The sequence below is a fragment of the Alligator mississippiensis genome, chromosome 3, assembly GCF_030867095.1.
Source record: "Alligator mississippiensis isolate rAllMis1 chromosome 3, rAllMis1, whole genome shotgun sequence".
NCBI lineage: Eukaryota > Metazoa > Chordata > Crocodylia > Alligatoridae > Alligator > Alligator mississippiensis.
Window position 1 is genome coordinate 64,338,621 of NC_081826.1, and position 18,042 is coordinate 64,356,662.

Here is an 18,042-nt window from a genome sequence, read left to right on the forward strand (position 1 = left end):
GATTAGGTAAAAATAGCTGGATTGCTTTGTTTAAATAGAGGAGCATCACAACCTGTAGTAATTGCAGTGCAGTCCTTGCATAATTAGGGGGCTCTGTATGTCTCAGCTGGAGGAGGAAGATACAATATTGTCAATGGACAGGCCATATGAATTCTTAGCACCAGCTCTGGGCACTTTTTTGCAAACATGGATGACTCTAGCTAAAATAAAATAATGGACAATCAATTTGCTAACTGACTTTTGCTGAGCCAAACCTGGCTTGTAGGCAACCCCTGGGCTAGGCCACCTAGGCTAAACCCAATCTTACAAATCAAAGAGAAGAGTCTTGCATTTTCTTTTTCCTAATAGAGCCAAAGGGATCTATTCTGTTTGGTATGTATAGCCTGAGGAAATGAATTCCAGGGGATTATTGTCATTTTGCATGGGAGAAAGTAAGGAGAATAAGGCCAAGATCTTAAATGTTTAAATGTCCAATGGAGGAAACAAGGGCTTGCTTATTCATGAAAGCTTCCTTGTGTGAGCAAGTTTCCCAGGATAATTGCCCCACTTTCCTAAAGAGAGAAGGTAGATGATTTTACTAGATTTGGGCCACAAAAGCCATTATAAAACATTACTACTTTATCAGAGTAAGCTGTCACCTGTAAATGCTCAAGTCTTTCTGAACCAGTTAGTCTCTATCCTATCTTCTGCCTGACTTCAGACAAACATAACTAACTGCCTCTCTCTCAAGAGGGTGAGACCTTTCCAAGTTTCAAACAGAAGAAAGTGTTTCTTGCTCATTGCTTTCATGTAACCACCAGTGTTTTCACTGGAAACAAGTTTCTAGCTTCCTACAAATGAGTCACATACTGTGGAGGGTTTGCTAAGCAGATTTCTTGGAGACAACAACCACTGAGAGGGTAGTCAGAGCAAGCTGGTTGAGCCAATGGCTTTTTAAATTTGCTTTGACCACATGACATTTATGAAGAAGTAATGGAGAGATTCAACCCCAGGGAGCTTAATTGCCAGTATTATGCTCCATTTTCTCAGAGCAAAATATAAAGGTGATAGCACTTGCATTTAACACCTTCAATTTGGCGGCCCTAAATGCTGTCTGCTTCCTACCACTACTTTTTTTGCATTGACCTGTGGTTTTTCATCCCTCCTTAACAAGATATGTGAAAACCTTAAAGTGACAGTCCTCACCTTTGTAAGTACAGAAGTACACCTGCCTTGAAGAAATAATACCCATTTGAGTCAAATTCAAAATCAGAATCCTTTGAAAGATGGCAAATTTTATTAGGCTTATATTTCATAGCGCAGCTTCCTTATAACAAACCCCATTGAAAACAAGCCTTCACTTTTAACACTCCCAACTGCAGGAGCCACGTAATAAATTGACTTACTCTAGTGAAATCCCTCTCTTAAACTTTAATTCTGGACCCCTGCAGGTTCACCATAATGAGGCTGTCCTGGGCTTTTTGTTTCATTTTTTTAAACAAAACAAAACTTTCCTTTTCTGTTTTCTCAGGTACCAAATTTTCCCTTTTGGGTGTGAAAGGCCTGATACTGTGAGTGGAAGCTGGGAGTTTGTTCTTCATATTATATCTGATATCCATACTCAAAGATGCTCCAGGGTATAATTAGAAATAGAGTCCTGCAGAAAGTCTTGAGAATTCTTAAGAGAGGACCTTAATTTTGTGGTTTTTTCTTTTATTTTCATAAAAAAGGAAATATTTTTAATGACATCTGTGACTTACTTTGGCAGCTCACTTAAACAAATGCCTGTCAATCCTCTATGGCAGAAACACTAAAGAAAAGAAATCATCAACCACTCCTTTGCTCCCCAGGTCAATGTTAGTTATGTTATTATCATATTTCATTTTCATTTCTGGCCATGGACCAGGATTCAGTTGTACTAGATACTGGTCAAGCATAGAACTACATAAAGTCCCTGCCCTAAAGAGCTTTCCTTTGGCATGAGTACTATCCTTATAAAACTAATCTTTTCCCATATATGCTTTGTTGTATGTTCATTGGTCTTTGTGATTAGCCTCATGAAACTCCATTTTAAGGAACATGCACCTGTTGATAAGTGCATCCTAAACAGAACAGACTTTGATCCTTCCCTTCCTTAATGAACAACAAATGGTGCATAAGAGATGTTTGCTCCTTTAAATATGCAGGCGGCATTAGTCATAACTTAAGTAGGACAGAGGAGATGCTATATATAGTGTATTGCCTAGCCATTCAAGGAAGATAGCCTGTTTGTATTTCATCCTATATTTTGTCACTTAAAAGAAGTGAGAGGACAGTTCTGAGATCTCATAAGTTCAAAATTCATGTGTCAGGCCCCTGAAAATCATGAGATTGGCTTCAAAATCATGGGATAGTTAAAAGACAATACATCTGGTTTGGTTTTATTTTTGAGTCTTCAGGATGTACTTGGGACATGTTTTCAAGCTTTCCTTGGTAACCATGAGGGCTAAGAAGTTACAGTTTCTTTAAATGAGAGCTGAGCTTCTCACATAACCACAAGGTACAGTGAGTTGGGGGTTTTAAGAAAAATACCAAATGTCACAAGGCTCTTGATAAGCTCACAAGGATTGGCAACACTGGTGTTCTGGTCACTGTCCACGTCTTTACTTCCCAGCTTCTCTTCTTCTTTCTGTATACTCTATATTAGTTATTTTCCATGTTTGTATCATGGGTGAGACCTCAGCCCACTAAAATCAGTGGGAGTTTTGCCATTGGTTTCAGAAGAGTCCGGATTTTATCTGAAGTGTATTTATATGAATCTGAGTAGTTTTAAAATAGAATTTGATCTGTTTATAAAGGGGATTATATGATGTTATGCTTGTGATATGTCCAGTCCTCTGCTGATCCTCAAGGTCCCTTCCAAACTTGCATGTGCATAAATGTAATATAGTTCACACACCTTCCGACAGCTTCTGGAAAAGTCACAACTATGAGAGGCATGTTCAGAAACTTAATGGGCATTACTGTAGTTTCTCCTGGACAGGCCTTTTATCAGCTCACTAGCATCCCTCCAACCCCCACATGTTTGCAATACAACTGTTTTACAGTTATTATCACTATTAACAAAGAGAGCCCAATTAGGATGCTTGGTGGTGTAAACATATGTAATAATATGTGGTCCCTGACAGGGCCAAGAAGAGAAGCACTAGGGAGGTAGTATATTATTTAAAGAAAACTGGGGGCGGAAGGAAGCATAAGTAATGGGTCTTCACATCTATTTTGAGAAGATCTGTACATTAATCTGACCGAGGCGCAGATGTTTTCCTACTATTTATATTTGTGGTTTCGTATTACTTGGGTTTGGTGTGGGATTGTCCAAGATAATCAAAAGTTTCTGATGGCAGAAATCCAGCGTGATGCATTAGGAAGTGATTTTGAGGCTATCCCAATCCTAAACCTAAATCCCAGAGCAGGGGAGACTGGGACATACCGTGAAGCTTGTTGGGGTGGGGGAAGGCATTGGACCTTAAAGACATAGGTCTCTTTAGGATTTATTTTGAAATCTGATAGGAAGCTCAAGCTACAAATATGTGTGTGGGACCTGAGGCAGGCACCCAAATCCTGCAAAATTTGGGATCCTTTTGGGTTTGTCTAGACTGCTTCTGTGTCGTTTCTGAACACCCAGCTGTGGATCATGTCCTACCCACCTGGTCCTATTCTACGTGCACCAAATCAGAAATGATGAAGCGAAGCTGCCCTGAGGGCACCATCTCTGTCTCTTCTTTCAAGGTCTTCATCTGTGGTATACTTGATAGCATTGCAGGGGGAGGAGATGGGTGGGAGGAGGAAAGGGAGAACATCTTATGGCAGCGTCACTAATTCATTTCTGGGATTGGCAGATGGAGCATGTGGGTGAGGGTGTGCCCCTAGCCAGTGCTCTCAGAAGTGCTGTGGAAGGTGATATAGATCAGTTGTTCTCAACCTTTTTTGTACCAGGACCCATTTGAAAAACATCAATGGGTCGGCCCTGACCCAGTGCCCCTCACTTCTGACCCCCAGCCTCCCAATGTGTGGGGGAGAGGGTGGGTTTGTGGGACATGGGAGGGGCGGGGGGGGGGGGGGGGGCGACAAGCAGGAACTCTGCCAGCCTGCAAGGGAAAAGCCTCACTTTCCCATGTATTTCTCCTTTAAAGGAGAATCCATTTTTTTCAGTTTGTTGATCCATTTCTAAAGTTTGTTCTCCACCCTTTCATATATTCTTGTGACCCATTTGTGTCATGACCCATGGGTTGAGAAACACTGGTATAGACAACACCCAAGTGTCCCAACCCCCCATTTAACAGCTCTGTTAAATCACCCAGCTTTGAAATAGTGTAATCTGTGGCCAAAATATGTTGGGATAAATTCTTCCCCATTTGAAGTCACAGATGGAATTTATGGCACAAACTGGCCCAGATGTCTTAAGTGGTAGAAAACACCTAATTTATGTTGCTTTACAGTGTTTAGTAGTTTCTCTTCTCTAATGAACAATCCTGCTAAAAATAATGAATTAGCATTTTTTTTCTTTTGCACTGTGAGAACTCTGGGCTCCCCTCTTACACATTCCCTCAGGCAAAGGGAAGTGGGGAGGGATTATAATAGGATTTTCTTCTCACTCACAGTCCTAAATCTGTGTGGGATAAGATTTGATAATTACAAGTTTTCCTTCTAAGCTTTTCATTTTTGACCCATCCTCTCCCACATTACTCCAATGTCCTCCCCCTGAATTGCTGCATGTGCTCTGAAATAATGCTGCCTGCCTCTTTTGCAGCTAAAGCCTTTTCATGTTAAAACATTGATCTGGGGGTAATGTTTAGTTTCTCAACAACAGTGCAAAGTTCACCTGCTTTCTTACCTCCCAGAGACTGAGAACATCATTTTTGATGGGGAGGCCTTCTCTACGGCAGAAGTGAGAGTGCTCTGTCCCTTTTATAGCTGTTCAACACTTTATCATCTTAGTTGCATTGGCCTGCATCTTGCTGTCCTTATAGCCAGTTGGGCTTTGATCCTGTTGCATCAGCATACACTAGAAAAGCTCCATTGATTTCAGCATGTTTGTTGCAGATTTATGCTTCGCATAAATGGAGATTAAAATCCAGCCCCTAGCCCTTGCTCTGCCTGCAACGGGAGCATTGCCCAAATACAGACTGATAGATTGGGCCCTGAGCTAGTGAGCATGCAACAACATTTGCCTTGTTGTAAAATATGTCCGGACACAAAGAAAACCAAGAATACAAATGACTCGAATGCTTTCACAAGATGCTGATTTGATGGATTCCTTCACTGTTATCAATAAATGTAAGATGATTAGTTCCTGCAGAATTACCATTAATGTCTGTGAAAGATCCAAATGTACCTTCCAAGTTTCCCCATCCATTATCTTAACACAGGAATAGCAAGTGACATGCCTTGTGAGGTAAATATAAAGGTCAACTGTTGTTTTCCCCAGGTAGGGGCTGTCAGGAGAGTAAAGACATATCCATTTTTAGGGCTAAGTCTTTTTCCAACCTAATTTTACATCTTCCTTTCACCAGTCAGAATTAGGTATATCCTGCAAGCCCCCTAGGCTTTTTATTATGGTGCCTAGAGAAGTATACACACAATTCCCATTTATATTAAAAAAATGTACAAATACATTTCTTGTGCTCCAATTACTCTAGTTTCCAGTGGCTTCATGCATAGAACAGGTGCTCAAATAGAAATTATGAGGTTGATATAGATATTCCTGGTGAGGCTCTCTGACCAGGGTTTGCACCAGGTCAGCCTCAAAGATCATAATGGTCCCTTCAAGTCTAGTCATTTATGAACTACAGCAAGTATTTATCCTGCCCATGTTTTATTCCAGCCATTCAGTGACCAAGAGCATTTTGAAGCTGATTTTTCAATGGTGCCTCAATTCAACTTGTACAACTCTGGGCACATTCAAAACCACTAATACAAACAACAGCTGGGAAAGAAGGATAGTCCTTTGTTGAGACACTGGGTATGCATTTGGGAGATGGTAGTCCTGTTTCTGAGTCTCCCTCTTCTGTGTGATCCTGGGCAAATTGTATTATCTTCTAGTGCTCTGGCTTGCCATTGGGGAAAAAAGGGGGATCCTCCTTCATGACTTCACAGGAGTGTTGTCAGGTATGTTTTTAAAAGAATAATAGCAACTTTGATACTATGATAATGATTATTATATTTGAACTGGATGAGGTAAAGCCCTTCTGAAATGAAATAATCTTACATTTACTTTGAAATGAATTAAAGCTAAGCAAGATGAAGTGCATGTCCGAGGTATTTGGTCTCAGAAGACAAGACAATGGGCTAAAACCCTGACCTCCTTATTTAGTTATTTCTAAGTCTCTGTCATGAAAATGGTGCTTTTAATCAAAGTGCTGTAAGATGACTTTGGAAAACTCTCCCATATAAGTCAAACTGCAGAGAACAGACAAAATCTCTACCTCCTTCCAATGACTTACCACCCACTTTACATAATAAAATATTTTTTCTCTAGCCTACCGTAAAATCCACTAATTATTAGAATTGTGCACAACAATGTCATTGGAAAAGTTAGTTTACTCATACATCATTGTATTAATGCAGAGCCAACAGAACTGGAGAGATGCATATAGCTCATCTGAAGGTTGTATATCTTACTGGATGTAATACCTTAGCATTGTCTCTTTTATCACTCAGATGTGGGAGTGATGGACCTAGAATAACAATGAAATATATGTTATGTCATATTGCAAAATGGGATGGCACAGGGAAGTTTGCTGAGAACAATAATACCAGACAACTAGTCTTACAGCCAAATTCTGTACCTAAATTAGTATTGAATACATTATACTGCAACAGTAGGTTTAATAAGGAAAAGGCTGATTAGTCTTCAAGCACATATTCTAGAATAGCTGAATTCTTCCAAAATATATGTGATCAGTTCCATCCTTCGTATAATAACAATGGCTTCTGTAAAGTTACGCCCAGGATATATTTGGTCCATAGATCTTCAAATTCATGTTACCTGTATGTAGTGACTACAAACTGAGTCTAGCTAGAAAGTGTATAGAATAACTTACTTGGGATTTTCATTTCTGAATAGCACTGTTCTGTGAATCAGAACTCTGAAAAAAAATCATGCCTGACTCTGAAATGAGAAGAATTAGTAAAATGCTAAAGCTCTTCCTATGCTAATATTAAAACAAATCACTCACTGGAAAATCATAAGCAAAACTTACCTCATAGCCATCTTGTTTCTATAGTTGAAAATTTTAAATAATAACCAAGATTTCCCATGGATTAGTATTCATAAGGATTAGCTGTTGAGACCCCGTTGTTTCACTCAGAAATTGATGAATCTTTGGATAATTCTATTTCTACTTAGGAAGCCAATTCTGTATTTGAAAGACTGAAGAAAATGATGTATAATTTATCTTAGGTATTTCATGATTCTTCCCCCCACTCTACCTCCCCATTTCAATTATCACAGCATCTGACTGCCAAAGTCTTTTACATGTTTAAGTGTCTGCAAGATCAATAACTCATAATTAAAACTGCACATTAGTGGAAGATAAGGACTAAATGTGATTATATTTGACCAGAAGCAAGTATTTGAGAAAATATAAATCCCACTCAAAGCAAGTGATCATTTGAAAAGGAGAGCTTGCCAAATGACACTGTTCTTGCTGATCTCATTCTTTAAGGGGGCAAACTAGTTCCAGTATCTAAGTTAACAGAAATCAAGCATAAACATATACTAAGTCTGGTCTTCAGCTAATGGAAACTTCTGCAGACCCACTGAAACTGCATGGATTTATGCCCAGCTGAGATCACACCCATTGACCTTGGCACATCATTCATACTAAAACTCTTTCTTCTTTAGCTCTCTGATTTGTTGTAATATATTTGTTGCCTTTTAAAATACATGACGACTTAACATCATATCCTAATGTGGATATGATGATAAAAAAACACCCCAGATTGATCTGGAGGGTCCCATTTGAAAGAGTACATTTTACGTTTAGCATCATTCGATCAAACTTGGCTCCTGTTTTTGTGAGCCTCTTGTCACCGTCAGTGAAAACCCATGCTGTCATTCTTTAAAAGCATCCAAGTGGCTTCTCTTGTGACTATCTACAAAATGCATTTCTTTCTGTTTTTATCAAGTGTTTCAGTTCATGACTGCCTGTGCTAACATGCACTACTAATGCATAAGCAACACTTCCTGCATTATGTTATTATTTCTTATTTTTTTACTTGTTTTTTCATGGGCAAGTTCTGAACAATGTCCAGGGTCTCTCTTAGCAGCAGAGTCAAAGGATGTGTGTAGATACAATGGGCATTAAAAGTTGTGCAGCACCTCTCAGGAAAAGCTCAAGCCTTTACTAGTTCCAACCTCCTGTAATCTGTTTATGCATTCCTTACCATTTGATAGCTCATTAGAAAAGTTATTCCCATTGTTACAAGACTGTGATGAGGTTAATGTGAGCTATTATTATTGCTGTTATTATACTAACACCTAGATGGCCCAACCAAGATCAAGGTCCTGTTGTGCTATGTAGCATGCAAATGCATATTTACAGGCAGTCTCATCTTGGAGCTTACTAAAAGGGTGATAAGTTGCCATGCCCAGGATTAGGTTACAGTGCTGTGCCTTCTTTAAAAATGGACCTAAGTTGAACTGTTCCGCCCAGCATCCTGATCTGGATATTGACCAGTGCAAAGTTTCTTAGATCTGAGGTCATTTTTTGGTTCTGCCCATGATAAAGGTGAGGTCCATTTAGGAAAGCTGGATTCAGGTTTGCAGGTTTTTGAGATACAAACGCTAAGTTAAGGCATGTTCATCTTGAGATAACTGGGTCTGAGGATGCTACCTTTAACATTCTAACTTGAGAGGGCAGAAAATCAACTGGCATAATTCAGAATTCATTGTAGGTTCACTGATTTACCACAGATCAGCATCTGGTTCAGAATTCCCTTTTTTGGGATGTTTATGCCTGATACTCAAAGAAAATCCTTTTATATACAGAGTATTATGCATGGGGTGTTTCTCTCTTTCTCCTTCTCTCTCTCTTTCTTTAATGGTAGGCATAAGAATAAAAAGACAAGAATGGCAACTGAAGCAGCAGTGAAGAATACACAACCCAGTCAGCAAAGATGACAGGATGCAGAAGCTACAGGATGTATATTTAAAAGGGTACCTGGCAGAAGCTATATCAATATTGCCTGGTGAAACTTATGGAAGAGATCTGAAGATTAGAGATGCAGCTGGAGATGATGGTGGCATTTAACTGGGAATTTGAAGACATGATAGAGGAGAAGAGAAAGGAGGCAGCATGGACAAATCAAGATTTTCTATAACATACTGAAGGGGTGCATCTACATGTGCCCCTGACTGCACAGTTGGTACTGTGCAGTCCTGGCCGCACACAGGTCATTTCCAACCCTTCTGCACAGTATCAATGAGTCACTGTGCAGTAGCATTGGTGTCATGGTGCCTACTGATGCTATGTCACCATAATGATGATCTGTGTTGTTGTAGCTCGTTGCTACAGTGACATAGCATCTCGTGTCAACGCGCCCATGCAAGACTCATGGAGGTTAGAACCTTAGATGCAGAGGGTGACACATGCAATAATGTGATCCTGAGGATAGGGCAAGGGCATTAAGTACTGGAGGGCAAGTAGGATTGCTTAACTGAACAATGAAGAGAAGAAGCAGAGACAGAAAAAAATGCTATGGCAAGGAAGAAGAAAGGAGCATCCTCACAAGAAAAGAGTAAGAGCCAACAAAGATGACCAGATTACAAGCATGGGAAGAATGAGGATGGTATACAGAAGGCAGGATAATTTGCAGACAGGTTAAAAATGGTAACTAGAAAACTGGAGGCTTACAATAATGCATGGAAGAGGCAGGTCTGTATGACTCTGGTGTATAGCTAAAAAGCACAAACAAACCTGTCAACTGAGTGGATCCAGAGAATGCAGGGTTGAACTGCCAGGGATGAGGATACACGAAGGATTCTAATGAGAGTGAAATGAAATCCCTTGGCTGTTGTTGATGACAGGAAGGATGGCACTGTCACAGATCAGGGAGAGCAGTGCCAGTCTAGGAAAGATGCTCAAAGTTCTGAAGGCTGAGATTATTTTTCAGTAGAGTTTTTCTGATCCTTGGAGCAGGGGCTGAAGCTAAAATAAGATAATGAAGGTAAACAGATAGGTCAAGGTTTGGTGCTGGGGAAGATCTTGGGATTTTTGCCTACTGACAGGCATTACAGAAGGCCACTTCTAGATGGATGGACTCCACTTGAGTTTCTTGGAGTGCTGTCTTCTGGGATCACGCCTGGCAAATGTGCTAAGAAAAGCTATAAGCTAAGAAATAAGGAGTTAAGTTTGGAAAATATGAAGTTAAGGTTGGAAAAGTTTCACATAATGTGGTTTTAGTAAGCAGAAGGAAAAAAATGAGGTTAAGCATATGACAATGGATTAAATGAATTTCAGAGGGTGGGGGAGTGGACAGCAAGGAGAAATAAGTATGCAGGAGTATTGATGAGAACAGTGAAATGGCTGTGCTTAATCCGATTAGGCAATGGGATGTGATCACCAAGGAACTTCTAAAATGTTTGTACACCAATACCAGGAGCCTGGGCAATGAAGAACTAGAACTAATGGGCATGTCTACATGTGCATTAACGTGTTGTTACAGTGCACTAAGTTTAGTACCTCTAAAATGAGGTACTAACTAAACGTGCAAAAACCAGCACTACCACGCAGTAGTGCTGGTGTGTGGTCCCTTCAATAGCTCAGCTGGTACAGTGGAGGACTGTAGTGGAGGACTTTAACCTACTGCACAGTAGTACTGGCATATCCCATTGATACCTCAGTTGGTGGAGTGGAGGACTGTCACAGTGCTGCCTGCTGACATCCTTAGGTTGCAGGCTTAATTCTGGCTTGAAGAAGACTCCTTTAGGTGTGGGAATTAGCTCAGATGGTAGTGCTCTTGCTTAGTATGTGAACAGTAGTTGGATTGATGCCTGTATTCTCCAGTGGTGCCTGTTAGTTTTTTTGGTTCTTCAGCCAGTGCTGTTCAATATCTTCATCAGCATCCAAATTCGCAGATCACACCAAACTATGGGGTGAAGCAAATGCACTAATGGGAAGAAAGCGAATCCTGGTACATCTGGACAGGTTAGAGAAGTGGGCAGAAAACAACAGGATGCAGTTCAACAAGGACAAGTGCAAGGTGCTGCAGCTAGGGAGAGGGAATCACCAGCACACCTATAGGCTTGGGGATGATCGTCTCAGCAGCACAGCAGCAGAAAGAGATCTCGGAGTTGGGAGATAACTAATGGCAATTGGGATACAGAAAAGGAAACTACTTAGCTGAGGTGAAAGCAAAACTCAAAGGGGTTAAAGCATTCAATCTGGTGTGGGGATGAAGCAGATAAATTCTATCCCAGAATTCAGAGAGATCTGTGCATGAAATCAAGTGTACATTGTTTTGAAAGCCTGGTAAAATTGGGAGTGGTACCATGAGACTGGAAAATAGCAAATGTAGTATCTATGTTTAAAAAGAAGAGAAGGAAGTTATCTAGACAACTACAAGTTCGTTAGTTGGACCTCAATGGTATGTAAAGCTTTAAAACAAGTATTGTTGGGAAGAATAACTGAAGACCTGAATGATAAAATGCAACATGGATTTACCAAAGGTAGCACCAAAGGAGCTAGACTTAGCCAATATCTATCTTTTATTTAAAAAAATACTTTTGAGACAAAAGAAGTACCGTTGATCAAATCTATCTGAATTTCAACAGAACATTTAATATAGTGCCACATGTGAAATTATTATTTAAAACTGAAGTAGTAGGGGATTACCAGAAGAATTGTAAAGTAGATAGGGAATGGGCTAAAGGGATGATGATAATGGGTTATCCTGAAAAACAAAGTATTGGGATATACATAAGTTACTAGTAGGGTTCCCCATGGAGTGGTTTTGGGATTGATCTTTTGGGACATGTTTGTCAATACAAACATGGGTTGGGATATTGCATAGGATGAACTGAATGATCTTGGAAACTGGTGTATTAGAAATGGAATGAAGTGCAAGGTCACACATTTAAGCACTAATACACAGATTTTTAAACTGTTTAGATCTGTTTAGATTTTTTTACATACACTTGGAGCTCATTGATTGGAAGTAACTAAAAAGAATAAAGATGTGGTACACTAGATGATCACAAACTGACTATGAACCACCAATGTAAGGCAACTATGAAAAAGACAAATTCAGTCCAAAGATGTATCAGATGAGACAGTTCCAATAGAGACAGGGAAATCTGAGTGCCATTGTACAAGCTAAGAACTCATCTGGAATTCTGGTCACCCTTCTTCAAGAAAGATGAGCACAAATGGAAGGTCTAGGAAAGGAAATGGAGAGCCTGTCTTACAGAAGGTCACAAAGAGCATTTGGCTTGTTTTAACCAAGGATAGCCAAGCCTCAACTGAGATATGGTTGCTCCTTCTAAATATTTCAAGATAGAAAATACCAGGGAAGAAGACCTGTTTAAGGGGCAATACTATCACAAAAACAAATAGGTATAAACTAGTGATGGATGAGTTTAGGCTGGAATGAAGAAGACTTATAGCCATCAGAGGAGTTAGGGGCTGGAACAAGAGCTTGACCAGTTTATGGAAAAGTTTATATGACATGGTTGCCTGCAGTCAACCTGGGTTGAATGATCCAGGAGTTCCATTTCAGTCTTGTGTTCCTGGATGTATATCTAACTGGAAAATTAAACCATTTCCAAATCAGATATGTTTGATCATTTCATCACTGTTCTTGTTAATGACTCCCTCCCTGCCTTGTTAAATAAGATCCCTAATTCAGAAAAGCACCTGCTTAAGTGCCTTCAACTTGGGGCAAGTTTCCCCTCAGGTATGCACTGAGATCAGTTGAATTCTTCACATAATTTAGCCACTTGTATTTAAGTTTCCTGTAGCCCTACTCTCCCTCAAATGGAGGCTGCAGGAAAGAGATCGCTGGAGATGCCATTCATGTAAATGACATCAGAATTGGACTTGAGATGATTTTATAAAGGAATTTCAGATCCCTCGCCAAGAAAAGCCTGTACCTGTAGGATCATGCAAGGAACTGGGGAAATATTGGTCAATAGCTTTTTTTTTTTTGTAGCCAGTGATCAGTTCTGGGTTTTTTTTTTAAGCTCTCTGCAACAGGCAGGGGTTTCTTTAATATGTTTGTATTGCCCCTTGATATCGCCTGTAATTTCACGAGCTGAAGATGCATTCAGTTTAGAGACTTTCCCGGTAGAGAATCATGTCTCCTTTTCTACCCCGGGGTTGAAGGAACAGAGGTCTGAACCTGATGCCCCGCACGTGCGTGGAGCCCAGCACTGTCCAGTGCTGAAGTGCTTCAACACTGCTCTTGAAGTGACTTGTAGAGGGAGCGTCTTGATTACATCTGACCCCCTGTTACCGTCGTATGCAGTAGCTGCCTAGAGCACGCGATAGATTTTCTGACCTCTTTTTGTCTATTAATCTAACTCGGTAAATTGCTTAACCTCATAAAACAAGGCTGTTCTCACTGGCAGTCCATTACTACAAGCCAAAAGGACGGATCCCCGAGTAAGAGCAGCGCGTCTCCCTTTCTGTCAATCAACTGCAGCAAGTTCAGCGACGTTTCTCTCTCTCCCCAGCCCCTCTTTTTTTGTTATCTGGCCATGAATCTATGCATTCCTCTTTTGTCTTGTGGGTGGGCAGCAGCCCCTCTTTTGCCCGTGCCCGGGCCTGGATCACTAACCTTCCCAAAGAGCCCGCCTGAGTTCTGCTCGCCCGGGTAGGGAAGGCTTGAAGAGCTCCTTTGATTACTGCACAGTAAAACAAGCGAATCATCAAACACAATAGGATCATTTCCATCTAGACAACTGCCAAAAGAGGCAATTGAATGCGTTTTATCAGCCATTCATTCTCGGGGCTTTACATTCTAGGCGGCAAAACCAAGCGCTTGTGGAGCTGTCAACATTTATTGAGCAGGAAAATGCCAGCACGGGGTAGAGAGGAGGCGACTCGGGATATGTTCTGTTTCAACTAGGGAGAAGACAGACAAGGGCAGGGAAGTGCGGAAGTTTCCTATAAATCCCGCTGTCATTCCATGCGGGCTGCACTGACTCACTGTTAATGCAGGGATCCGCACTACACGGGGCAGGGAGACTCGAAAGGCAGGTGCAGCATTTGCCAGTTTTCTGAATGAGCCGTCTGTCTCAGCCTCCTGCCTGCTGCCGGGCTGCCAGTCCCGGGTCGCTTTCATATGCCAGGGCAGTTTCCCTGCTGATGTCCCTGACAGTGAGAGTCCCGGAGCGGCAGCATCACCGTTGCCACTTGCCAGCGAGAACACCAGGACAACTCAGCCCAGCCCCATGTCTCTGGTGTGTCCCAGAGCTGGAAGGGACCAGATGTGTTATCTCCCCAAAGCACAGCACTGCCTCACCAGGGGCATCTCACTTCTGCTCCCAGCGCATCGGCCCCACTAATCTAAGTGGACCCTGTGTTATACCTAAGGGGGGCTGGAGCAGCGAGATCTGCCGGCTGCTCCACGGAGCTTCACATCTCCCACCTCTCCTGTTCAGACACCGGTGGAACAAATTTCAGCCCCTGCTCCTGGCTTTTCCAGGGGCTGGGTTATTTCTTGTGGCTTGCCAGGAATTGGGGTTCTTAGGCGTTTTCACGCTTAGAGCCATCGGAGGAGCGCTGTCTCGGTGGGACGGGGTGTCTTGGGACAAAATCAGCCCGTCCCAAGGCTTGGTGCTAGAGAAAGCTTCGCACCTCCTGCTTACAAGTCGGCTTGGGCTGGGAGCGCCCAGCTCAGGCTGGGACCTGGACTGATCAGGTCCCCGCTCTTAGATGCCCTGAAATGGACCAGGGCTCCTAGAAGGGCTTTTAGATGCCCCGAAATTGACCAGGGCTCTTACATGCCCTTGCCTGGCTCTGGGGCCGGGCGGCAGCCTCCAGAGTCGTGCCCAGGCGGGACTCGAGTGGAAAGTTTTCCCTCGCTTTGACCTTTCATAGTAAGAGGTCGGGCGCTGCTGCCGCTTTTCGCTCCCCTTGGGAAATCTCATTCAAGTATTTTTGTCAATGGGAGAGAGCCCCGCTCCGCTGTCTCTGTCCCGGGGCTGGCTGACGTCACCAACGAGGCGATAAATATCTGTTGATATAATTGGATGTGAGATTCCGGGCTGCGATAGCAAAACTCTGCCCATCGCGGCTCCACGCGGGCCCCCATGATTTATTCAGCAGTGGATCGGGGCACGCAATCGAGCTGTCAAGGAAGCGTCAGCTTATTAGGCAAGTGCTGCGTGATTCCAGAAGAGGGTCTAAGCTATAAAAATCCCGCGTCCAGGCTCTGATTGGGAGAAAAGCTGATCCCAAGTTGGCGAAGAGACGGCTCCGAGCACGAGGGAAAGGAAAGGACCCCTGAAAGCCCCCAAGTGTGGACTGCACCTGTCCTCCTCACCCGCCAGGCCAGCTCTCAGGTAGGCGGAGGTCGGCCCCACCCTGCCCTGGTGCAAGCGGGGCAAGAGCCTGGGCGTGTGTGTTTGCTTATGTGTATGTGCATATATGGGTATGTGCCTGCATGCGTATGTATGTGTATGTGTATATATGTTCATGTGTGTGTTCGCATGTGTATCCGTGTGTTTGCATATGTATGTGTGCATGTGTAGTGCATGCAAGTGTATGTGTATAAGTATGTGTGTATGTTCGTATGTGTATCTGTGTGTGTTTGCATGTGTGTACGTGCATGCATGTGTGTGTATGGATGTATATGTGTGCGTGTGTATACGTGTGTGTGTGTGTGTGTGTGTGTGTGTGTGTGAGAGAGAGAGAGAGAGAGAGAGAGAGGGAGAGCGCGATCTAGGCGATGCCAAGGAGCCCGCAGAGCCAGGCGCTGGGCCGGGGGTTTCCTTTGCCTGCGGACCCTAGGGGCCAGGCCGCCCCGCGTGGTCATGTCCTAGCCCGGGACTTGCCCCGCGGCGGGGCGCGGACCCGCGGCGGGGCGCGGGGGGAGGCTGTGCGGGGGGAAGGCGCGAGCCCCGCGCGTGGGCGGCTGCGGCGGGGCCGGGCCCGGCTTCAGCACCGCGGCCAGCGCCCGGCCCGCCGCCCCCCGCTCCCCTCCCGCGTGTGTGCTGCAGGTCGGGGCGCTGACCATGAGGATCCCGCTGCTGGTGTCCACGGGGATCCTGCTGCTCGCTCTCCTGCCCTGCCGCGACGGCAGAGCTCTGAGCCGCGCCCGGCCGCAGCAGGAGCTACTCCCGCCGCCGCCGCCGCCGCCGCTGGGGCCGGGGCCGGCCGCGCTGCTCCGCCTGGCGGAGGAGTACGTCCTGCGTCTGGGCAGCCCGGGCCGCGGGCCGGCCTCCCCCGCGCCGCCCGCCGCCGCCGGCCCCTGGCTGCGAGCCCCTGCCCCGCGGCCGCAGGCGTTGCCCGAGCGCGGCGCCGCCCGGGAGAAGCGCTCGGACGAGCCGCCCATCTCGCTGGACCTGACTTTCCACCTCCTGCGGGAGGTGCTGGAGATGGCGCGGGCCGAGCAGCTGGCGCAGCAGGCCCACAGCAACAGGAAACTCATGGAGATTATCGGGAAGTGAGCGGCGCCCGCCGGCCCGCGCCCGCCCCGTCCGCGGCGGCTGAGCGCGTCCCGGAGCGCCCGCGGCTGCGGCCCTGGGGCGCCTATTTATATTTGTAATAAAAGCTGCAAAGTGGCTCCGCCTGCCTGGCCTTCCTCCTCCTCCGCGGGCAGCCGGGGGGCGGGGGGCAGCTCCGCGCAGGGCATCGGTGCAGCGCTGCCGCTGGGGCCGGGGCCGGGGCCGGGGCTGGGGTCGGAGCCGGCTCTGGCCCCCCTTGTCCTGCAGACCCCCGGGCTTACTTTACAGACACTACCCTACTGCCGCAACCCACCCCCCGGGCACGGCCCAAGGAGCTTCCTGGCACTGCCTCTGCCTCCAGCTGAGCCCCGATGCAGCCAGGGTCCAGCCCTGCTGTTCTGCCCCAAACGGGCCCGAGAAGGAAGGACTCCTCACCCCACCCCGTGTGTGCCCAGGGGGCAGTGCCCTGACGGCCCCAAGGACGTGGATCGCCCCGCTGGGGCATGGGGCAGCAGGCTGCAAGGAGCTGGGTACACGCCAGGCCCAGCTCTGCCCCCCACAGTACTGAGTGGGGGCACACAAGGGGCCCAGTGCCAGCAAAGCAGATGCCACACCTGGGTGAGTCCAGCGAGGACTCGTGCTAGAGCTTATCTTGCACCAGGGGTAGGTACCAGCCCCATGGGCGTAGCAGAATGTGGCTCTGAAGAGAGGGTGCAGGGTCTGGAGTCTCTTGGGCCCCTAGGCTGCCAGCCTTGTAAACGAGAGCTACCAGCTGAAGTGAAACGCTGGGCAATGGAAAAGGGGCGAGATGGGGCAGAGCAGTGACTAGCATGGGGTGGGGTGGGGGGGACAGCTGGGTTTGGGACATACATCTGTGCTCATGGGACGGTCCCTGGGCTTTTATCCAAGAGGTGCCTGGGAGGCTCCCTGTGGAATGGATTCAACCTGCTGTGGGCTGGGGATCCACCAAGGTGCTGGGCTGGGCAGACTGGCCAGGGTCTCTCTGAAATCAGCCATGTCTAAGGAGTGCAGGAGTTCAACCAAGAAAGGCTCCCAGAGAAGGAGTTGGTGCCACTAGCAAGGGCAAAGATGCTGAATCAGGGCTGGAAATATCCCATAGGAACTCCTTATCCAGACCCACAGGCAGGTTGGGTGGGAAGGGAGAAGGGGCAAAAGAGGCAGCTGAGCTGAATTCTGCTTCTAGCCACTGTAGAGAGTGAGTCATTCTTGCTCTGTTTCCTTGTTTGAAGGCTCCCTACTACCATCAACTCACTGCTCCTCCAAGGCCCTCCCCAAAGTCACAGAAACCAGAAAGGGGGAATAAAACTGAGCCCATTGCATAGGCGGTGGGTAGCAAGCTGGGGTTTGTATTCCAGAGTGACTGGGTCCCCTCCTGGGGCCCAGCCCACTGC

At 45.3% G+C, this 18,042-nt stretch overlaps 1 protein-coding gene across 1 annotated transcript; it reads left to right on the forward strand.

The window, feature by feature from the left end:
- Window positions 1-16,174: 16,174 nt before the first annotated feature.
- CRH (corticotropin releasing hormone) lies at window positions 16,175-16,634 on the forward strand. Its single transcript, XM_059723477.1, has one exon. The coding sequence runs from the start codon at window positions 16,199-16,201 to the stop codon at window positions 16,631-16,633; it is 435 nt and encodes a 144-aa protein (XP_059579460.1). The 5' UTR covers window positions 16,175-16,198; the 3' UTR covers window position 16,634.
- The last annotated feature ends 1,408 nt before the right edge of the window (window positions 16,635-18,042 follow it).